Source organism: Talaromyces atroroseus, assembly GCF_001907595.1.
Source record: "Talaromyces atroroseus strain IBT 11181 chromosome Unknown scaffold_0, whole genome shotgun sequence".
NCBI classification, from domain to species: Eukaryota; Fungi; Ascomycota; class Eurotiomycetes; order Eurotiales; family Trichocomaceae; genus Talaromyces; species Talaromyces atroroseus.
In genome coordinates, this window is record NW_017971432.1 from 2082855 (window position 1) to 2102923 (window position 20069).

The 20069-nt window shown below is 46.7% G+C and overlaps 8 protein-coding genes across 8 annotated transcripts; 5 read left to right on the top strand and 3 right to left on the bottom strand.

Moving 5' to 3' along the window:
- Positions 1-429: 429 nt before the first annotated feature.
- Positions 430-1545, bottom strand: UA08_00738 (hypothetical protein; the record flags this gene model as incomplete). Its single annotated transcript, XM_020260577.1, has 1 exon — positions 430-1545. One exon carries the CDS (start codon positions 1543-1545, stop codon positions 430-432), a length of 1116 nt encoding a protein of 371 aa, XP_020123869.1.
- A 746-nt stretch (positions 1546-2291) lies between these two features.
- On the top strand, positions 2292-2982 carry UA08_00739 (Ras-related protein Rab-11A; the record flags this gene model as incomplete). The annotated part of the gene is made up of 3 exons (XM_020260578.1): positions 2292-2625; positions 2690-2770; positions 2852-2982. The coding sequence occupies 3 exons, from the start codon at positions 2292-2294 to the stop codon at positions 2980-2982; spliced, it is 546 nt and encodes a 181-aa protein (XP_020123868.1).
- Positions 2983-3923: 941 nt separating this feature from the next.
- On the bottom strand, positions 3924-5496 carry UA08_00740 (hypothetical protein; the record flags this gene model as incomplete). Its single annotated transcript, XM_020260580.1, has 3 exons — positions 3924-4415; positions 4482-4878; positions 4958-5496. The coding sequence occupies 3 exons, from the start codon at positions 5494-5496 to the stop codon at positions 3924-3926; spliced, it is 1428 nt and encodes a 475-aa protein (XP_020124441.1).
- A 920-nt stretch (positions 5497-6416) lies between these two features.
- UA08_00741 (hypothetical protein) lies at positions 6417-6704 on the bottom strand (the record flags this gene model as incomplete). Its single annotated transcript, XM_020260581.1, has 2 exons — positions 6417-6551; positions 6681-6704. The coding sequence occupies 2 exons, from the start codon at positions 6702-6704 to the stop codon at positions 6417-6419; spliced, it is 159 nt and encodes a 52-aa protein (XP_020124442.1).
- A 574-nt stretch (positions 6705-7278) lies between these two features.
- UA08_00742 (hypothetical protein) lies at positions 7279-10660 on the top strand (the record flags this gene model as incomplete). The annotated part of the gene is made up of 9 exons (XM_020260582.1): positions 7279-7282; positions 7446-7763; positions 7956-7986; positions 8079-8661; positions 8721-9189; positions 9249-9375; positions 9694-10097; positions 10141-10260; positions 10623-10660. 9 exons carry the CDS (start codon positions 7279-7281, stop codon positions 10658-10660), a joined length of 2094 nt encoding a protein of 697 aa, XP_020124439.1.
- A 209-nt stretch (positions 10661-10869) lies between these two features.
- On the top strand, positions 10870-12067 carry UA08_00743 (hypothetical protein; the record flags this gene model as incomplete). The annotated part of the gene is made up of 2 exons (XM_020260583.1): positions 10870-10931; positions 11050-12067. The coding sequence occupies 2 exons, from the start codon at positions 10870-10872 to the stop codon at positions 12065-12067; spliced, it is 1080 nt and encodes a 359-aa protein (XP_020124440.1).
- Positions 12068-13882: 1815 nt separating this feature from the next.
- UA08_00744 (hypothetical protein) lies at positions 13883-16390 on the top strand (the record flags this gene model as incomplete). Its single annotated transcript, XM_020260584.1, has 4 exons — positions 13883-14570; positions 14623-15056; positions 15123-15871; positions 15928-16390. 4 exons carry the CDS (start codon positions 13883-13885, stop codon positions 16388-16390), a joined length of 2334 nt encoding a protein of 777 aa, XP_020124437.1.
- A 1469-nt stretch (positions 16391-17859) lies between these two features.
- UA08_00745 (hypothetical protein) lies at positions 17860-19900 on the top strand (the record flags this gene model as incomplete). The annotated part of the gene is made up of 6 exons (XM_020260585.1): positions 17860-18106; positions 18161-18248; positions 18310-18418; positions 18706-18748; positions 19128-19314; positions 19375-19900. 6 exons carry the CDS (start codon positions 17860-17862, stop codon positions 19898-19900), a joined length of 1200 nt encoding a protein of 399 aa, XP_020124438.1.
- Between the last annotated feature and the right edge of the window lie 169 nt (positions 19901-20069).

Below are 20069 nucleotides of genomic sequence, written 5' to 3' on the forward strand. Positions count from 1 at the left end.
GCGCAGAGTGAGAAAAGGTCGATAGACGCTGTATGGCACACAGTTCAGCCAAAATAAGCAGCTGGCGGCTTATTCTTAGTTGTACAAGGTGTAGAGTTCTTGACTGATATATGTTGAGATTGAAGTGCTCAAACGAATGTTCCGACTAGGAATATTTAGATACATATCGGTCACGTGCGCAACCCAATTACGGTGTACACAGCCCTACGAAAGTTAGTGGTCATGTCAAAATAATATATATACGAATAAATTGAATTGATACATAATTGGGAATTCTTGAATCATAAATCGTTGAATACTTGACATCGCTATCATACATGGACCGAAACAAAACCCCTCAAGCCTGCTAAACTCCGTCGTCGCTTTGCGAAATCATTTCATAAGCCTTAGCCTTTGAATGAGAAAATAAATAAAAATAAAAATAGTAGTTTATATAGGCATTCCTTTTCTTGCCAGAACCTTATCCATCCGTTGTTTCATGCTATCCACCAATTTGTTGATCTCCTTTGTGGTGATTTTATCCCATTCTTCCAATACGGCAATCTTGAGTTGGACCTGGTCTCCGATGCTCCTCTTTTGTAACCTCTTCTTCAAGATGAGTAGAACATCTTTCAAGATATTTAGATCGGGAGACGCTTCGGGGTTGTGGATGTAAGGTAATCGCAGTGAGTCGAGGTGGGCATGCACTAGGTTTTGACTAGCTGTCGCGTTCTCATACCCCCCGCTGCCGTTCTCAAGATATATCATTCGCCGGACAGTCGCAATAGGCTGTACATGCGGTTGTATGATCTGAGATAGATAGTCGTGCTGGCTCATGGCAGAAATGTCGCTATCTTCGCTTTGGAGAAATATGAGAGGCCCCTTGTAGTCATAGCCCACCATAGCCCAGCAATGAAACACGGCGTTATCGATCTCTTCCCTGGACTGGAGACAGTCGTCACATAACCGCTCGTCCTTCCTATTAAACACTTTGGCTTTCTGCGTCGTCCCGAGACCGAAATTGACGAAATCGTTGAACAACACGGAGCGCCACTCGGTCTGCCATTTGTGGTGTGCTAGAGCATATTGCATCCGGGTTTCCCTTGCCTGCTTCGTTAACCACTTTTGCTGGCACGCTATTCGTTTGCAGTACCCCTCTTTGATCATATAGTTCCGTATGGTTTGCATATGGACGCCATCGACGCCGACAGAATGCCCGAGTTGTTCCCAGGACATATCCCCGTTAGAGTTCTCCAACAGGAGGATCATCTTTTGCGTGAGGTCATCGCTGATCTTCTTCGGTCGGCCGCGCCTGTCCGATTTCTTCGAGACCCTCTCGGTTCCCTTCGACGAGCTCCGCGCGACTGCTGGGTCGGATTTGGAAGCGCGCGACCTACTTGTTCTCTCGGGCTGTGGACGCTGTTGCGGCGGCATCTGGCTGCCCACTCGTTGAAGATATGTGAACGTGTTTGGCATAGCAACTTCTGGGTTTGGCGCACCAGAGTGCCCGTGTATACCTGTAGGGCCCGAGGAGAAGACGTTTCGCAATCCCTTGAGCATTGACATTGTATCAGGCCGCCCTTCAGCTGCATTTGCTTGCTTTTTTTTTTTTTTTTTTTTTTTTTTTTTTTCCTCCTCCTCCGACCGGAGATCCAGAACTGTAGGGGGTCACGTGCCCGGGGGCTAGCCCGAACGGGGAGCCACGACGGGCGGGCGGCCAAACAACTGAGAGCGACGCAGCAGGCAGTGCAAGCAAGGCTTCGACATTTCAGCCAGAACCATCCGAGCCCTTTGTGATTCATTCATTGTTCGAGGTGAGTGATTTCGCCTCCTTCTCGTATAGCCTGCCGCTTGACCTTGGAACTTTGAACACCAGATTCTTGATGTTCTAACCTACACAGCCTTCGACGTCCGTCGTTATCTTGCGATCCTGTTAATTACACCACGTTTATTTGCTCCGCCTACAAAACAAATACGCAACTCCACCTCACGGCGCCATGGCTAACGACGAATACGATGTGAGTCACGCTGTTCCGGAGAATGGCCATTGCAATATACAAAATATCATGCTAACATACACCATCTGTGCAGTTTCTTTTCAAAGGTGATTGATTAACCGCGCTCCGTCCTCACCATACCCCCTTGCCAGCTTCCAGGAAAGGTTCAATGTACTCATTCATATAACCAGTCGTCCTTATCGGAGACTCCGGTGTTGGTAAATCCAACCTTTTGAGTCGATTTACTCGAAATGAATTCAACCTAGATTCCAAGTCCACCATGTATGGACCTCCTCCAACCCCGTGGACAGAGAGATGGTGGCCACTGATATCTTCATCTATTTTTACAGTGGTGTCGAATTCGCTACACGCTCAATTCAAGTTGACTCGAAGACAATTAAAGCCCAGATCTGGGATACCGCCGGACAGGAGCGTTACCGTGCCATCACTTCCGCCTACTACCGCGGTGCTGTTGGAGCTCTCCTCGTCTACGATATCAGCAAACATCAGACCTACGACAATGTGACTCGGTGGTTGAAAGAGTTGCGTGATCACGCCGACTCGAACATCGTTATCATGTTGGTTGGAAATAAGAGTGATTTGAGACACCTTCGTGCTGTGCCTACGGAAGATGCCAAGCAATTTGCCAGTGAGTAGCAGCAACTCTTGGGAATCGTATTTTCTTCGATTCGAGACCACTGATGGGAGGCTAGGCGAGAACAACCTGTCATTTATCGAGACTTCGGCCCTCGACGCTAGCAACGTTGAGCTTGCTTTCCAGAACATCCTGACAGGTGCGTATTACTTCTATGATGTTCATTCCAACGCGTGGCATCAAGAGTCTGTAGACTGATACCATAATTCCGGTGGATCAGAAATCTATCGTATCGTATCAAGCAAGGCCCTGGACCAGGGTGAGGGTGGACAAAACCCACTCAGCGACCGCCGTCAAGTCGTGGAAATAAGCAAGACTCAAGATACGGAGACAAAACAGGGATGCTGTTAAAAAGCCGTGCCCCCCCGGCTCTTTGGACCAAGACGAAATGCCTCGGTTGTTACGTTACGATTCATAAAGATTCTTTTTTTCTTCTTCAATTTTCTTTATTCTTGTTTCTCGTTGGCCATTCGACATGGAAATTGGGTTGTCTGAATTTGGGACTTTCTTTTTTTCTCTCTCCCGAATGCTGCTGTTCAAAGTTGCTTTCTTTTCAAGCAGAAAGGAAAGGTTCACTCTACATACTATAATTATGTATGTACATGCAGAGAGCGTGGAGTGCGTGCGGACTGTTTGTGATGAACAATGATTTTGTTGTATTTTGGCCCTTCCCCCTTTGTTCCTCTTAATTCTATTTTGAGTCTCAACGCCCCCCAATCTCTCCTATCAAATCAACTGCAAGAATTTTTTGTGTGGAAGACATTTCGGCATTGGTCACGTGATTTCAGAGGTCAGGCGCTTTAATGAAATTCAATCTTCTGTTTTTGTTGTCTTTTTCTTCAGTATTTTAAAAAGGTCAAATTCGAAAACTCCATTGTTAGATTTTGACACCGGCAGTAGGATGCCAATGATATCGACCAAGCCATACGTCTTTAGGCATATAAAAACAAATCTCAGACATTAGTCACAAATATTCCTAGGTAATACCTAGCTATTGCAAAAACCTCCGCTGCCCTGGGTATAATACTCGAAGCTATTAACAAAATAGTACCTAGGTATTTATAGAGCCCTCAATCAAAAAAAATGAAGAATGAAAATGAAAAATGAAAAGCAAGTCACCAAAGGCCAGCAGCAGTGATGGGAGAAAGAAAGAGTCAACAAAATAAAACATCAGGTATCATAAGAAAAGTGTGGAAACAAAATCAAACAAGTATTAGTCTCCATGATAGTACAGTACTGTCTTTAATTATCATGAGGTCGTCGGTATGGTTAGAGGTATAGCATCTAGATTTCTACCTACCGAATCCCTTCCCATCAGCAGACTCAATGCTCCATCTGGGCCTGTCAAGATTCTGCAATTCTTGCTCCTCACCATTTTCAGTGGTAGTCGAAAAATCAGCCACAGAAGAAGATCTCGAAATATGCTCATTCGACCTGAGTCTTCGCGGTTTGCCCATGGGATCTTTTTGGTGATGGCTGCCGCGGAGTTTGGTGAGTTTGATTTGGGATGGAGAAGGCGAAGGGACGCGCTTGCGAGAATTGTTGTTGTTGCCTGATGATGGTGATGATGGTGAGGAGGACGATGGTGTGGATGATTTCGATCTTCTTTTTATGAAAGGGATATGGGAAAGAAGCATGTGGAATGCTGACTGGGAGGTTATTATGTACACGATTGCGTTCCAGAACGCTTGTAATGGAAATACAAATGAGGCAGCGTAGTTGAGTTTGAAGTTCGTCGAGTTTGGTTTAATGCATCCGTAGATTCGATTCACGCTGCTTGGGACCTGGTTTTATTCGTCTTCGTTAGGTTTCATTCCTGTTATTCATCCACAAGAGAGAAAAATGCGTACCCAAGTGACTAGCAGCGCGAGAAAGAATAGGAATGCAACTCGTGCATAAAGCCACGCTTCAGCATTAGTCTCATGCTTAGCCACCTGTCGAGTGAGACTTCTCATGCGCAAGGCCGAAGGTAAAGGCCGCTTGCCATCCGTTTGAATGCTGACTTGGACGTCCACAGAGTACGGATTGCGAATATCCGGGGTTGCCGACTCTTCAATAGTTCGGATTTCATGTGCAGCTTTGTCGACAATTGGACGTTCCTCGCTGGTGATCATCACCTCTGTTGTGACGGTGTTGATAAAGGGGTTTTCGTTCAGCGGATTCAAGAAACCGTCGAGGTGCTCACGCTTGTCCCAGATGACTTTAGCAGCTCCGCCATATATGATGATTGCGAGTAAGATGGCGACCCTGTTTTTCTTGTTAGGACGAAATCTTTCCTCTAAATAGAGAGCCCTCCCTAGGTCTTGGAGGAAGAAAGACAACATACCAAACAATCGCGTATAGGAAGATAAGCCGCATAAAGTCCCATTCGATACGCATCCAACACCAGATAATTGCCGGTCCATATACCGGGCCGCGTTCCCTAGTGTTAATGAAAATAAAAACAAAGGCGGGAATGAAAGATAGCCCATAGCATATGAAAAGATATGCCCGATCCAGAGATCGCAACTGGTCCACCGTATAGCCCCTGAAAAATACCAAATAGACATTCACAGCCATACACAGCGCCCAATAGCAATCAACCCCCAAGAACATCTGAACCAGAAAGGCCTGGAATTTGCATATCGGAGCCGCCGACCCAGCCAGAGGGCCGGCTTCTGATATCAACGCAGCCACATTAGATCCTAGATTACCGAAACTCGCAAAAAAGATGAGTCGGTTGATCGGTTTGTTGAAACCCGGCACAAAGATGTAGGTTGTCACCACGAAGATAATGGAAAATATGGAGATGGATGAGTTGACTCGCTCTGTAATGATTAGAGCCCGGAGTTGCTCGTCTGTAAGAACCGCGACGCCTTGCGACATTGCTCATTCAGTCCGTCCTCCTCCGCAATCTAGACAAGGTATGTGGTTGGCTGTGATGCCCGTCGAAAGAGCAATCGCGTCTATTCGGCATGCCGAGTAGTAGTCATCTCCTCTTTCCCTTCTGATGGTCAAAGATGGATGGCAGACGCTGCATACAGGCGTCACGTTGAACACAGTAAGACGAGATTCGGGGATTTGTGGGGATTCATGACTAGATATATGAATCGTCGTCCATGGCTCAGGTAACTACCACCCGGTGAGTGATGTCGTCTTTGTTCGGAAAAGCGTGTGAAAGTATGTAGAGTCTAGAGCCAGAAGGGATCTTCCCCCCCTCCCCCTGCGTAGCACAAAATCATCACGCTAGATTGGATAGATAACGTAGCCTGCAGACAATTTCTGGGATGATTGATGGTTGGACCAACTATGAGTCCTCCAATTGCTTGTTTGTCGATTCGACGCGTTGTGGATACTTTGTGGATACTACTCCTGGCACCATGCAAGGTGGATACATATATTGAAGGGATGATATACTCCATACTTTTTTTAGTGCCAATTTCAAGTGATAAGTCGGATAACTTATAAGCGGGTCCTCGGCCTGAATGGTTTGGACTTTGAGCTTTGCAACAGCGCGGTGCGTCAACTAGTCGGCAGCACTATTTGCGAATATAGGTAAGTCGGTTTGTACTGAAATCCTACTGTGCCGAAGCCTTTCCGAAACGAGAGATGAGAACCTTCCTGCATAAGCTGAAGGATTCTCTCATGCTACGGTACGGACTACTCCGTGAGTGGCCCTCCTATATACGGCTCCACGATAGTTACAGTAGTTGAACTCTCTTTTATGCTGGAGTAAGCAGTACCGAGACTGACAAAAGGTTAAGTTGGTGATACTCCAGTACCCCTGAGAACGGCGTGCGAATGAACTACGACTCGTAGCGGTTTCTTCCCGTGCCGAAGTTCAAAGCAGCAAACTCGTGGAGAAGTTTCTGCCCCATGGACTCGTCATCAGTAAGCGATGCTAGTATCAGCGCGCCGCCACTGTTCCCAACGCGCAAAGACTAGAAACGTTAGTAGAATCATTCCGGTCGATCAATCAATCCAGTGGCAGACATTTAGCACGCCTCTGACGTGGTGGTAGATAGTTGCTCCCAGATAAGCAGGGTTGCAGGATCTGACTTACCACATACAGTGTAACTACACTGCACAGTCATGCTTGTTGAATCAACGTTATACTCCGTACGAGAAACGCAAAGTGATTAATCTACGTCCCCTCAGGGATAAGTTAGGGATCAGCAAGATAAAGCAGTCTAACATCGTCCAATGACCCCGATCAATTCCTAAAATTAAACGAATCATGGCCCCCACGCCACGAGGGCGGCAGACGGGCCGGCCCCCATGTTCGTGCGCCTCACCAAGCAGAGCTGAGAGCCCAACACCATCAAGTTCCATTTTGTCAACTCACCATCTTTTCAGAGTCCTGAGTTTCTCGTACCGGGTACAGTAGAGCCTGGCTATAACAGTTGTAAGCCTCCTTTTATAGAAACTGATGTCAGCTTTTTCTGCTTTGGAAAGCGGCCCCCAACCATGCATGGCGGATGCCGTCTTTTCTCCAGAAAGCATTGGTGATTCATGGTTGACTGGCGGTTTAGGTGCATTCCCAGACATACAAATCCCACAGTGTGGTACCATAAGCTGTTCGCATCCTATCGTCCGGCGCGAGAGCAAGACCATGGCTAGTGGGGGGCCCAAATGCCGATATGAATAGAGACCCTTGCGCAAGATACCATGGGTGAGTTTGATGAATCTGAGAGCCATAACGCTAACTGAGTTGTCCAGTATGTTTGGACCGCTCTATATTGCCTAGGTGGGTGTCTTCTCCCTTCATCCAAACAGGGTGAACGGTATTTTGTTGGCAAGGTCTTTGATGACTAACTTGTGGTGTCAATATACAGTTCTATATGATTCTTCTAAGGAAGAGTTTGCTCTTTCCGGTATAGGACAGCTATTTGATGATGAATTCACAGCACCCAAAGATGCGAGTAAAGCTTTGATAGGGAGACCTCCAAAAGATAGAGACGATCCTACCAAAGTTTACTACTCCGATGCCGACGGAGAATGGTGGACTGCGTACGAAGATTACAAAAAGCGAGACTGGCGCGAAATTACCTCGAGCCCTGCATATGAGTTGCTGGCAACTGGCACAATGGATACTCGGCCCTGGTGTCTTACAGGCGTATCAATAGCCCATAGATTCTGTTGGAAAGAATGCTGTGAGATTACCACCAGTTTAATCTCGCTTCCACGATAAGATCGTAGACAAACGGACCTTGACGCTAATTCTCTGCGTTACAAGATGTGTAAATATGCTTTTTAGGCATTACATCAAGGATTAGAGGGCACTGAGAATGCGGATTCTTTTCAGCATTATCGGTTTCTTCTAAAAACAACTATAATATTCTTAGGCACGCGTCAGATATGCAAGCATTCAAATAGGTAAGGAATTACTAATTCGGAGTAGGGCATCCACATGATGATAGCGCCTGTATTTCCTTTCACCCGTGGAGATCTTCCTCACATATAAACAGTGCTACAGTTATCGACTATCTCCGGAAGTCGCTCAAGAAAGTACTCTACGATAATACAGATGTCGAAAGCATCCGCAAGATAGACGAATGGGGCTCCACCATTCTCCATTCATTAGCTATGGAAGATCCTAGTCACATATTCAGTATGCTTATCGATTTGGCGAATTCGGAGCAGAAAAGGAATAGCGCATATCAACAAATCGACGTCAACCATAGGGATAGTGAGGGATGCACATTACTTCATAGGGCAGTGGAGGCAGGCAATATTCCGGTTGTTAATGTCCTTTTATCGGAAGGAGCAGATCTCAATGCTGGAGATGGAAAGCAGGATACCCCTTTGCACTTTGCGGCTCGCTACGACCAGGAGGTTACCAAAGAAACCTTGATCGATCAAGAGGCGGCTTTGACCATGCGGAATGTCGAGAAAAAGACTCCGCTGGAGTTATCTTGGGCTAAAAAATCCCTCCTCAGATGGGACTTGTACAAAATCGACGAAGCACTAACAAGAAGTAAGCGGATGAGTATTGGGGCCCAAGCAGAATGTCACGGTCTCAAGAAGCAATTGAACTACTCGGGACCAGATGTATTTTTGAATTTTTGCTTTGTGACCCTAGTAATAAGCTAATTTCCACCTTCTATCAGTTCACCTTTTGCGAAATATATAGTTTGTTGCGCTTACCGCACGATGAGCGTTATTGTGTCCACAAAGCCCTTCTGCGTGAGAATCAGGTCCTCCAGCGGCTTGAGCACCCTTTCATTGTCTCTTATATTGGCTACGAGGAGCTTGATAGCGGAGAAGCAAGGTTGTACTTGGAGTATTGTGAATGCGGTGACCTTCAAACCATGCATGTGAAAGCTTCGCTACCTACTCCACAGCACATGAGCGATGATGAAGACGATTTGCTCATGTTATCAAGCAAGCTATTACATATTACTTCGGATTCCGAATCAATCGAAGCACTTAAGGAGCCCGAAATTTGGACGATGCTCTATCCGTTATCTGCGGCGTTGGTATATCCCCATTACAGCGTGTGCATTTCCAGGCAAGGGGCCTGTCGCTTTGAGCATCATTGGGATCCCGTGTTTCATCGGGATATCAAGCCCCATAACGGTAAATGACCTTTTGTGCCTGCTTTTCTGACGTCGTGTCCAGTTGTTGACTTCTTCTAGTTGTCTTGACCACGCTCCCCAACGGACATCGAATCGTGAAGCTATGCGATCTTGGGATTGCAAGACCATTTATCAATGTAAACCAGTCCAGGCCCTCTGACCGTGGGTCCCAAGGTTTTCACCACCGGTAGGCACCTGGGTAGTAATTTTCGTGCTTCATTGCGCCATGAAAGTAACTTGAAGTGCCACAGGAGGTGTCGGACCCCAATATAGAAGAAAAAGATCGAAAGTGGACAAGCAAAGGAGATGTCTATAGTCTTGGAAGTAAGCATGCAAACATCCACCCGGTTGAAGTGGCCCCAGCTAAGTTGCCATCGTAGAGACGATAGACAGATTGCATAAGGACTTCACACCGAGCGGCTCACTGCAAGATCTATTGAAGGCCTGTCAGCATCCCAATCACAATTTACGACCCAGCAGCTTGGATGTACTGGAAATCGTGCAGACATGCAAGTGACCCATACCTGTCCCTGGAAAACGAACTGGGCCATAAGCCTGGAGGCCTCATTCTGCAAGCCTTTCTCAGAATTGCGAAAAACTTGGACATTACCACTTTTGGGACCCAAACATCCATTATGCAGCGGAAAAGGCTTCTAGCACGCCTTAAGTTGCTTCTGAAAGATGGTGTCGAAGTTCCATTTCAGGAACACTCCCGGTCATTGCATCTCGCAATTTTGCTAAACAAGAACCGCATGCTCGAGACTTTGCTATTAAAGTGGCAGAACCCGGATGAGACATGGCAGAACTCGGGTTGGACGCCTCTACACCTCGCCGCACAGCAGGGGAACACAGGAATGGCCGAAAAGTTGTTGGAGGCTAATGCAGACCCTGCCACTCTTGACCGTCATGGTTTTTAAAGCTGTGGATTATGCCTTGAAGCTTGGCCATCCAGATATACTCGAGCTATTTCTCGAGTTCAGCAATTCGAAACCCAAAGCCCAAGTGCCCCGCAAGTCCTGGCAGAGTGTCTTCAAAGACGATGCTGTTGTGGAGGTTAAGAGGGACCGCAGAGGTGAGCTCTCTATATCCTATAAACTGGAATGGGTACTAAGTATGGTTCTGCCCCAGACACGAGGCTCGTACGAGCCATGATGGCGAACTTGACGTGATATTTTCGACACGTCACGACGCCAACGCTTAGGTAGATGGACTAAGATATTCGACTGCTCAGAAAATCACGCTTTTGCTTTGGTCTTTGAAGCAAGGTTGCTGTAGGGCCCAAGTAAACAGAAAGGGCACGATAAAAAGTTCCGAGACTTGTTGACGGATATCACATGGATCTCATCTCATTGGGGTACTTTTGCACCAAGTACTTAAACAAATCGAATGGGTACAAAATACATTTCTTGAGTAAGACAACTGATATTGATTTAGAGCCTGAAGCAGAGGCGCAAGGGAGTAGCTTGAGTTAGGAAAAAAAAAAAAAAAAAAAAAAAAAAAGCATGTAAATGCGAAGGAGTATATACTTCTGGCCAATCATAATACACGTATAGTTAGTAATGATGTACATACATGCTAGGCCGTATGCGGTTAGGCCGCCACTTTCGAAGCTTCATATTTTGAGCTTTCCCTCACGACAGTTGAGAGAACATCCATGCTTCAACTGCGCAGATTACTCAACATGGCAACAGAAACGGCTGCAAAGAAGCTGAAGACTCCAGGGCCGTTGATCGGTACACACAAGTATGTTCAACGCTGTCTTTCTGGCTATTAGACATTGACGTTGCGAACTATCTCCTATCTCCTACCCCTCACGAACTAGTCGTCACCGAGTTGACAGTTGATACTAATTTCGTGGTAGTGGGCATTTCCATGCTGATGAAGCTCTGGCTGTCTACATGCTCCGCCTCCTCCCTGAATACAATGCCTCACCGCTAGTGCGAACGCGAGACCCCGCGCGACTGGCCGAATGTCACACCGTTGTCGATGTAGGAGGGGAATATGATCCCACGACAAACCGTTACGATCACCACCAACGAACCTTTTCGACGACATTCCCTTCCCACACAACTAAGCTGTCATCAGCGGGTCTGGTCTATATGCATTTTGGCCGTGCCATAATTGCACAACACACCTCTTTGCCTCTTGATCACCCAGATGTCGGCCTGCTGTATGAGAAGCTCTACACTGATTTTGTTGAGGCACTAGATGCGCATGACAACGGCATTAGTGCATACGATCCTCAGGCTGTGAGCGCATCTGGTCTGGAGAAGCGCTTCAAGGATGGGGCTATCAATCTGGGATCGTTGATTGGGGACTTGAATTACCCTGACCCAACATTGAGCAGTGGAGAGCCGCAAGATGAGGATAGTCTATTTGCGCGCGCTAGCACGTTTATTGGTGACGTTTTTCTGCGAAAGCTACGACTTGCAGCTTCCTCTTGGCTCCCAGCGCGCGCCACTGTGGGTGACGCATACCGCAATCGCAAGGAAGTCCATGCTAGTGGGAGAATCATAACTCTTTCAGGTGGCGGCGTGCCATGGAAAGAACATCTTTACAACTTTGAGCAAGAGACAAAAGACGCCAATGAGGAGGTCTATTATGTGCTCTATCCGGAAAATTCCGCGCCAGATGCGAAATGGCGGGTGCAGTGTGTGCCCGAGTCCGAGGGTAGCTTCGTGTCGAGAAAGCCGCTACCAGAAGCCTGGAGGGGTGTGCGAGACCAAGACCTCGACGGTGTTCTTGCTGCGGAGTCTGAGAAAGCCGGCAAGGAGAAGATCCCTTCGGGTGCGATTTTCACACATGCTAGTGGGTTTATCGGCGGTCATCAGACCAAGGAAGGTGCACTTGCTATGGCTATTCGGAGTTTGGAAAATTGAAATCAGACCTAGAGTGTTTTGTCTTTAGCTTGAGGGGGGAAAGGGGTTGGCATGATCTAGGGAAAGAGGATAATAGGTTCATGTTACAAAATACCAAAAGTTATTGTCGCGTGCTCCTTATCCTAATATCGAAAAGGTCGCGTGAGCATGTCAGATGTATCCAACGTAGGAACGTGAAGTGTCCTCGATACTCGACTCCAATGCTAGTATAGACTAACTATGCACACTGCGAAGCATAGCGCACTTGCTAGTAAAGCCGCCCGACGACTATCCAAGTTTGCTCTGGGCATACGACCTCATACTACTTTAGTTACTTTTCCAATATACAAGTAGGTAATGGATGCAACACACCAATGTACCCCTCATTCGCATGAATATAATGTTGACGGATATAATAGAAAGAATCAATATGTCAACTACATAGTTTTCGCTAGTAAACATGCCATGGTTAGACTGCCTCGTCACTGGCTGGCCCCTCGTGCACGACGTTTAGCCTTGGCAGGAACAAGAGTCGCGCCAATCAGAGAGGGGAATTTTCTTATCAGATGATTCGGTAACTGGCACGTACTCCGTGGTAAGTACCTCTGGGAGTATGGCATACTATAATTTGGCTGTATTTCCGAAGAGCATGTGGATGGAATATGTGCTGGTGCTCTAGATTAATACATAACTAGTGGGCTATCTAATCTTTAGTCTATATCATTCCTTCCCTGCAATCACGCGGGAAACGAAGAATAATCCCCCGTTCGCCTAACAACCTACATAAACACTCAATTCCAATATGCAATATGCAGCTTAATCAACGAAAGAACAAAACGTGATCCTCAGCTTAATCATGTACGGACCGTGGCTGGTGGTGTGGGGGCACTATCTTCCAATGACATTCCACAGATTAGACTTTGATAGTGCGGACCGCCTTGCCGATGATCTCTGAGCTAAGTTTAGCCTAGCCTGATTTATCCATCAAGCCCTAACTGTACATCAACTTTATCTCCTTGCTTTTGTAGTTTGGTTAAAGACTAGGAACACATAAACACATACGTAAATGAGTTTAGTCTGTTATCTATAAAATAGCTATATAGGCTTACATTGGAATATTCTTGCTTTTTGCACTTTTCCTGAGTTGTATATCTTTCAAGTCCTAAGTAGGTCAACATTTCGCATACTTTAGAGTTGATACAAATTCTTCAGCCAATAATGGTCATCAGTTCAAGCCATGTGGCCCCCCCTATTACTCCGTACTTGAACTCGAGAAAACCCCCTAATTCAATGGACAAAACATATCCGATGTTGCTCCATACGCATTGCAGCTGCCCATCTATTGGGGTATTCTTTCTCATCTCACCCGCATTGCGTGAAAGCAATAGAGCCAATCAGTGTTCTGCATGACCAGATCAAGAGGGGATATTCGCCAATTAACTGCAGAAAATAATGATAAATACCGCTTTTTCTTACGCTAGTCAGGTTAGGATGCCTTTTTTCGTTCGTGCATATGGTAGTATCCATGGATATTTGCATTTTTTGATGTTCACTTGCTCTGATGCAGGGATGCTAGGTAACAGCCAATATGTAGCACATAGGTAGGGTGTCATCAAGCCATGCATTCCCCTCCAGACTAAATGAAGAATGCGCCTCATTTTGACTTCCGCGCAATGGAAAGGCGCTATAAGTAAACGGTCGTCAGCAATCATGAATCAGGAGCCTACTTCTACAATCGGGGACAAGAAAGACCCGGAGAAATAACATCATCACCAGCTTGAAGCAGATGTTGCAGAAGAAGTAAGAGCAAGCAAATCTGTCAATGAGTTATGCATCATGTTAGTGCTCATCACACTTTTAACGTCTACTTTGACATACTGCTGCATTGTTGCTAGTAAAACTGTCTCTAGCAACAACACCAAGCGGGACGATAATAGCGAGACTCTCGATTATACGCAATATGTCAACATGTGGCTGGGAACCCAGGGCGGTGGAAATGATAATCCCGCTGTAGCTCGTCCATTCGGAATGGTCAAGCTTGGTCCAGATCTATACGTTCAAGGCACAGACGCCTATTCTGGCTATCTGCCCAATGGCAATTTCTCGGGCTTCAGTATGATGCACGAACAAGGTACTGGTGGTGCACCGAAGTACGGAACCGTTGCCCAGCTGCCTCTCATTGGCAGTAATATTTCTCAGCCGCTATCCAATCTTACCATCGGTCGAAGCGGGACTGATGAAGCCTCTGTGGGCTATTACAAGGCTGTGACTAGTCAGGATGTCACTGTAGAATTGGCTGCCAGTAACCGTGCTGGGGCATTCCGCTATACCTTTCCATCCGTCGGCAGCAGCGAAAATAACATCCTTGTCGATGTGTCCCATGTCCTGCCTTCCTACCGCGGATTAGGTACAGGTCAGCATTATGCTGGTGGGGATATCACCGTTTATGAAGACGGCCATTATGAAGGCCACGGCGTTTATAACAATGGCTGGAACTTATCTCCAGACTGGCCGATCTACTTTTGTAAGCTATATTTTCTTCCATTTGGTATTTCTTTCACTCACAAGCCATATAGGCGGGTATTTCGACAGCACCCCGGTGAGCAACAAGACTTATCTTGCAACTGATGCTAGTGGAAGCATCGAGCAGTCCAATGGATATGCCTCTTCCAATTCAACATATGTCCGAGTGGGCAGTCTGTTTACCTTCAGTGACTCCGTGGTAATCTCTCGCGTTGGTATATCATGGTTATCTACCTCTCGAGCTTGCAGCAATGTCAACACAGAAATTCCCAAGAACACAGACTTCTCCACCGTTGTCGATGACACTAAGTCGACATGGAATACCGAAGTGCTATCCAAAGTTACCACTTCCGCCACCAACTCTACCACCATTGAATTGCTGTACAGCTCGCTGTACTACATGCACCTCATTCCGACTAACCAGACAGGCGAAAATCCGACCTGGACATCCAATGAACCTTATTACCAAGACATTTTCACTTTCTGGGTATGCAGCATATATTATTTCCCCTATATTTATTTCTCTTTCCAGCTAACATCCAAGCTTCTGTAGGATCTATTCCGCTGTGGCACTGCATTGATGCAAGTTCTTCAACCAGTGTCGTACGAAGAACAAATCCGCTCGCTCATCGATATCTGGCGGAACGAAGGCTACATGCCCGACGCCCGTTCATCGAACTACAACGGCCGCACCCAGGGAGGCTCCAATTGTGATGTCGTCCTTGCAGATGCCTTCGTAAAGGGCGTTCGCGGGCAAGTCAACTGGACAGATGGATATGCAGCTATGGTCAAGGACGCCGAAGTACCGCCCAACAACACCGTACCTCCAGACCCAGAAGCGCCCGACTCATCAACAAAGGAAGGCCGTGGCGCTCTTCCCGACTGGAAGGAGTACGGCTTCATTACGCCAACCTTCAGCCGCGCTGTCTCCCGCGCTGTGGAATACGCCTACGACGATTTCGGTCTCTACCAAGTCGCCTCTGGTCTCGGCATAGCAGACGACGCCTCCAAATACCTGAACAGGTCCCGTAACTGGCGGAACCACTGGAATCCAGACGTCACATCATCTGGGTTCTCGGGCTTTGTGGTCCCTCGTAATCTGACCGGTTTTGAGGACATTGATATCCTGAATGCGGGTGGTTATTGGGGCGATCCGTGTTATGAGGCTAGTCCCTGGGCGTACTCGTTCAGTGATGTCCATGATGCAGAACACATGATTGAGTTGATGGGTGGTGTGGAATTGTTCGAGAAGCGTCTGAACGCCACGTTCGCTGATGGCATGTTTGATCCCACCAATGAGCCGTGAGTTTCTGATACATCCAATGGCGAGACTAGAATAAAAGCTAACCACAGGAGAGGCATAGCATGTTTGCTGTCCCATATCTATACAACTTTATCAACCGCCCAGACCTCACCGTCCTGCACGCCCGCAGCACCGCCAAAACATACTATAACACCGGCGTAGACGGACTTCCAGGTGCCAGCGACGCCGGAGCTATGCAGACATGGCTGCTCTGGAATATGATTGGGCTGTACCCAATTACAGGGCAAACCACATTCCTCATTCACTCGCCATGGTTCGACTGGCTGGCGATTGATCTTGGAGACTCGAAAAGCATCAACATCTCCTCTGCGGGCGGCGACAATAATGGCGACAGCGACTATTTCGTGCAGTCTGTCAAAGTTAATGGTGCCCAGTGGAATCAGGGCTGGCTCACTTGGGATGATGTCTTTGCAAATGGAGGCACAGTCGAGTTTGAGCTGGGAAGTCAGCCTGTACAGTGGGCGAAGGGGCCGGTGCCTCCAAGTCCGGCATCGTAGTCTATCTGGCTTTATCGGTAGATACGTTTCAATGCGACAACAAGTATGCAGAAGGTACATGATACGAAATGTAATCATCAAATGAAAATAACAAGATTGGTCTTGTTGAGCAGGATAGCGAGAAAGCAACTGAAGTCTATGAACGGCTGAAAATGAAAGTCTATGTGTATGACAGCGAATAATAACCATATGAAACCAAACAATGCCGACAAATGCGAAGATTAGGTAGTAATTCCTTCATGTAGCACCCCTCCTTATTGGCCCATTGCTCTCTACTTTGGAGCGACGGCGTTTCGGTCGATGAGATGTAAAACTCGAAGGTGCTCCTTTTTCAGAGCTTGAAACTCGTCGTCAAGCTTATTGTGCCATGGATATAGAACGAAGACTTGGAACGCCAATGCTGAGGAAGCGACAGTGAAATTGACCAGGGATATTCCGCGTGTTATCCACATAGTGTGCGTATTTGTATATAAATGGGTGCAGATTTGAGGAGAGCAGAGCTATACTGACTCCTGCTTGTCAGCTTTCTGGCCTGTACCGGTTTAACAATGGTTAGCAAACTCACACGCAGAGAGTCTGCTATGAAAAAAATCAGCGTTATGCTTCTTCTTTTCTTTTTTTATGTGTCAAAAGTCCAGCCAAGCTGCGTGCAAAGGAGCGAATGGGGCGAGGACCTGGAACTACAAGGGACAAGAATCAACAGCAAGAAGAAGAAAGGTCAAATTTCGGCAAAACCCGTAGTTCGATGGATGCTTTGAACGCTCAAGATGTGCAAAACTAAGTAGTATTTGATGCATGTGAAGTTGACTTGACGCTGGACGAGCACCGGCGATGTCTCGGTATTTGCCCGGGGAACTCTCGGCAAGTTTATTTTGGCAATTTTCGTTCTGATAACTAGTGAGGGATTTGTCATCATCATATCCTTGAAGATTTAACTAACTAGTTAACTTAACTAGTTGACTAACTATAAGTGCTTCAACTAAGAAAATCAATATTCATCGGTCTTCTGGCCGAGTTGGCTGAAAGTGTTGTCAACTACTCCAGCGGCAACGAATCAATACCATACGGAATATGCCGAAAGTCCAAGATATACCTTAAGTCAATCAGAATTGTATTCAAGTGAGTCACTGAGCCGGGTCTTCTGCAGCCATCTACTCGGGACTCCGTATTTGCGTAGTCAGGATTCAAATTTTAACATACCATAGATCTATATCTGGCCAGGATATTTTGCCAATCAAAAATATGCGAGGAATTAGCATTAGTATGGGTCCCCCTAACCAAACTGGGGTGACCGAGTTTTCTCCGGGGCAGATCAATGCTGTGTACCGTACTCCCAATTATAACTGACACTGATATCTTCTATGCTCTTTCTTCTTCTATAAACATTTCCCTCCATGTTGCCTGCACTACAAGCCCGCCACCTCAGACATCTACTCTTCCATACCCCTGGCAGATTCTCCATTTCAACTATGGTTGGCCGACGTCTATTTCCGCAGTACAACGTTGAACCTGTCCCAAGCGACTTGATCCCCAGTCTTAGTCGGTCAGAGCCACAAGTCTTATGGCTTGGGTGTTCTGATAGCGGATATGAGGAAACAACAATATTAGACCTCATCCCAGAGGAGATGATTGTGGTTAGGAACTGTGGTAATATGGCCCTCACAAACGACCTGGGCTGGTCAAGTGCTGTGCATCATGCGGTAAACAATCTCCAAGGTACCCATTTTCTTTCCCTTCTCCTTTCCTTTCAAGTGACTGACCCTATGAAAGTGAATCATATCATCGTCTGTGGGCATCACGGATGCCAGCTTGTGAAGCCAGACCCAGTTGCTCCCATCTCAGAATATCCCTGGCAAAGGTAAGATAAAATATACACCCAATCGCTTGTCCTGACGGAATTAAACTGACCTTTTCAAAAGGAAACTAAGTAGTTTGCAAGTGTTGCACCAACACCAACTGGAGTTCCAGGACACTCAGAATCGCAACCGCTATATGGTGCAGGCGAACGTCGTCGAACAAATGCACCTTGTGAGAGAAGTGCTAGGATCTATCAACCCTGAGGCACAGCGACGGATAGCAATTCATGGTTTTATCTACGATCGCATGCAGCATCGGGCAGAGAGGATTCTGATAGACCATTGACGGGGTTTCTATGGCAAGCTATTCACAAATGTAATGATGATACCAATGACACTTCATAGGAAGTGCCCTCTTTTCTTTTTTTTTTTTTTTCCTTCCGGTTTAATCTTAATGACCACCTTAGATACAAGTGGTTAACTAATTTGTACTCCTGGTGATATGACTAATTAGACTAGTATATTTCGCCATTTTCTTCTTCCGGCCCGGGTAAAGATATATGTAAGGAATAGCGCAAACCCCGCTTACCATCGCTCCTAAACAAGAATATACAAGGCACTTTCATATTGCCATGGGCTCTATACAGGAACCGAAGCTTCCAACCTATTTCATTGGACACGGTATGCTTTTTGTGTTATGCGATGTAGCTTCTTCTCGCTGACCGATTGTCTTTTCTTCAGGCGGTGTCAGTATCCTCTTCAAGCCCCAACATGAGCTCGTGCGACGGAACTTGCGCGAGCTTGGGAAAGAAATAAAGTCCTTGAACTTTGACGCCATTGTTCTCACCTGTGGAGAGTTTCCGGGAGAAAGTGATACCATTCAAGGCAAGTAGGCCGGTTTTCTGCGGAATATCTTTTGACTGAGTCTGACTACCGCGTAGTGAACTTGAAAGAACCAACCAAGGTGTGGCATGATTTGGGCCCTTCCTGGCACAAGACATTCCCGCATGTTTTTGACTACCAATATGCACATAAGTCATCCAGGGCACTAGGACAAAAAGTGCTAGACCATCTACTGGCCCAAGGAATCAAGGCCGAGGGAGTCGAGAGAGATCTAGACCATGGCGTGTGAGGGCTCCTACCATCTACCATTCACCGAGCAAGAAACAAGCCGTTGACTTTTATTAGATGGGTTCCATTCAAGTTGATGTTTCCAGAAGGAGAGGACGATCTGGACGTGCCAATCTTACAAATTTCGACATACGCTGGAAATGACCTAGACGCCCATATCAAACTCGGCCAAGCTCTTTCTTCTCTGTATAGCGGCGCCCTCCCCCCACCAACAAAGCTGTATACAAACCACCGACTAACAAAAATTAGTGAAGGTCGTATTCTTCTTATCGGCTCGGGAATGCTGTGTCATAACTTGAGGGCCACTCGAGAAGCAACCACCGATACAAGCATCGCCAAGGCCATAGAAGCAGCCGCCACTAAAGCTCTCAAGGCACCAACTGCAGAAGAAAGAAATGTGCAATTTCTGGCATTGCAGAAGCGTGCGGATTGGATCGACGCCCACCCGACTGAGGAGCATGTCTTGCCGTTGTACATGACTCTGGGTGCTGGGCAGGACTTAGAGGGCTACAAGGTGTGGAATGACGATAAATGTATCATCGGGCAGTCTTATTATAGCTTCCGACTGGGAGCTATTGCTTAGGAGCGCGAGTAAGCTTAATGCTAAATACCCAGTGAAGTTGATGAAGAGTAATTTGGTGCGAGGTTAAGTTTATTCAATTCTCGAAGCACGTCTCTACCTAAACAGTCCTGATATTGCGAATCGCAGTACCTTCCAAATTCCAGTGGCCAGATAAACTACCACAAATGGG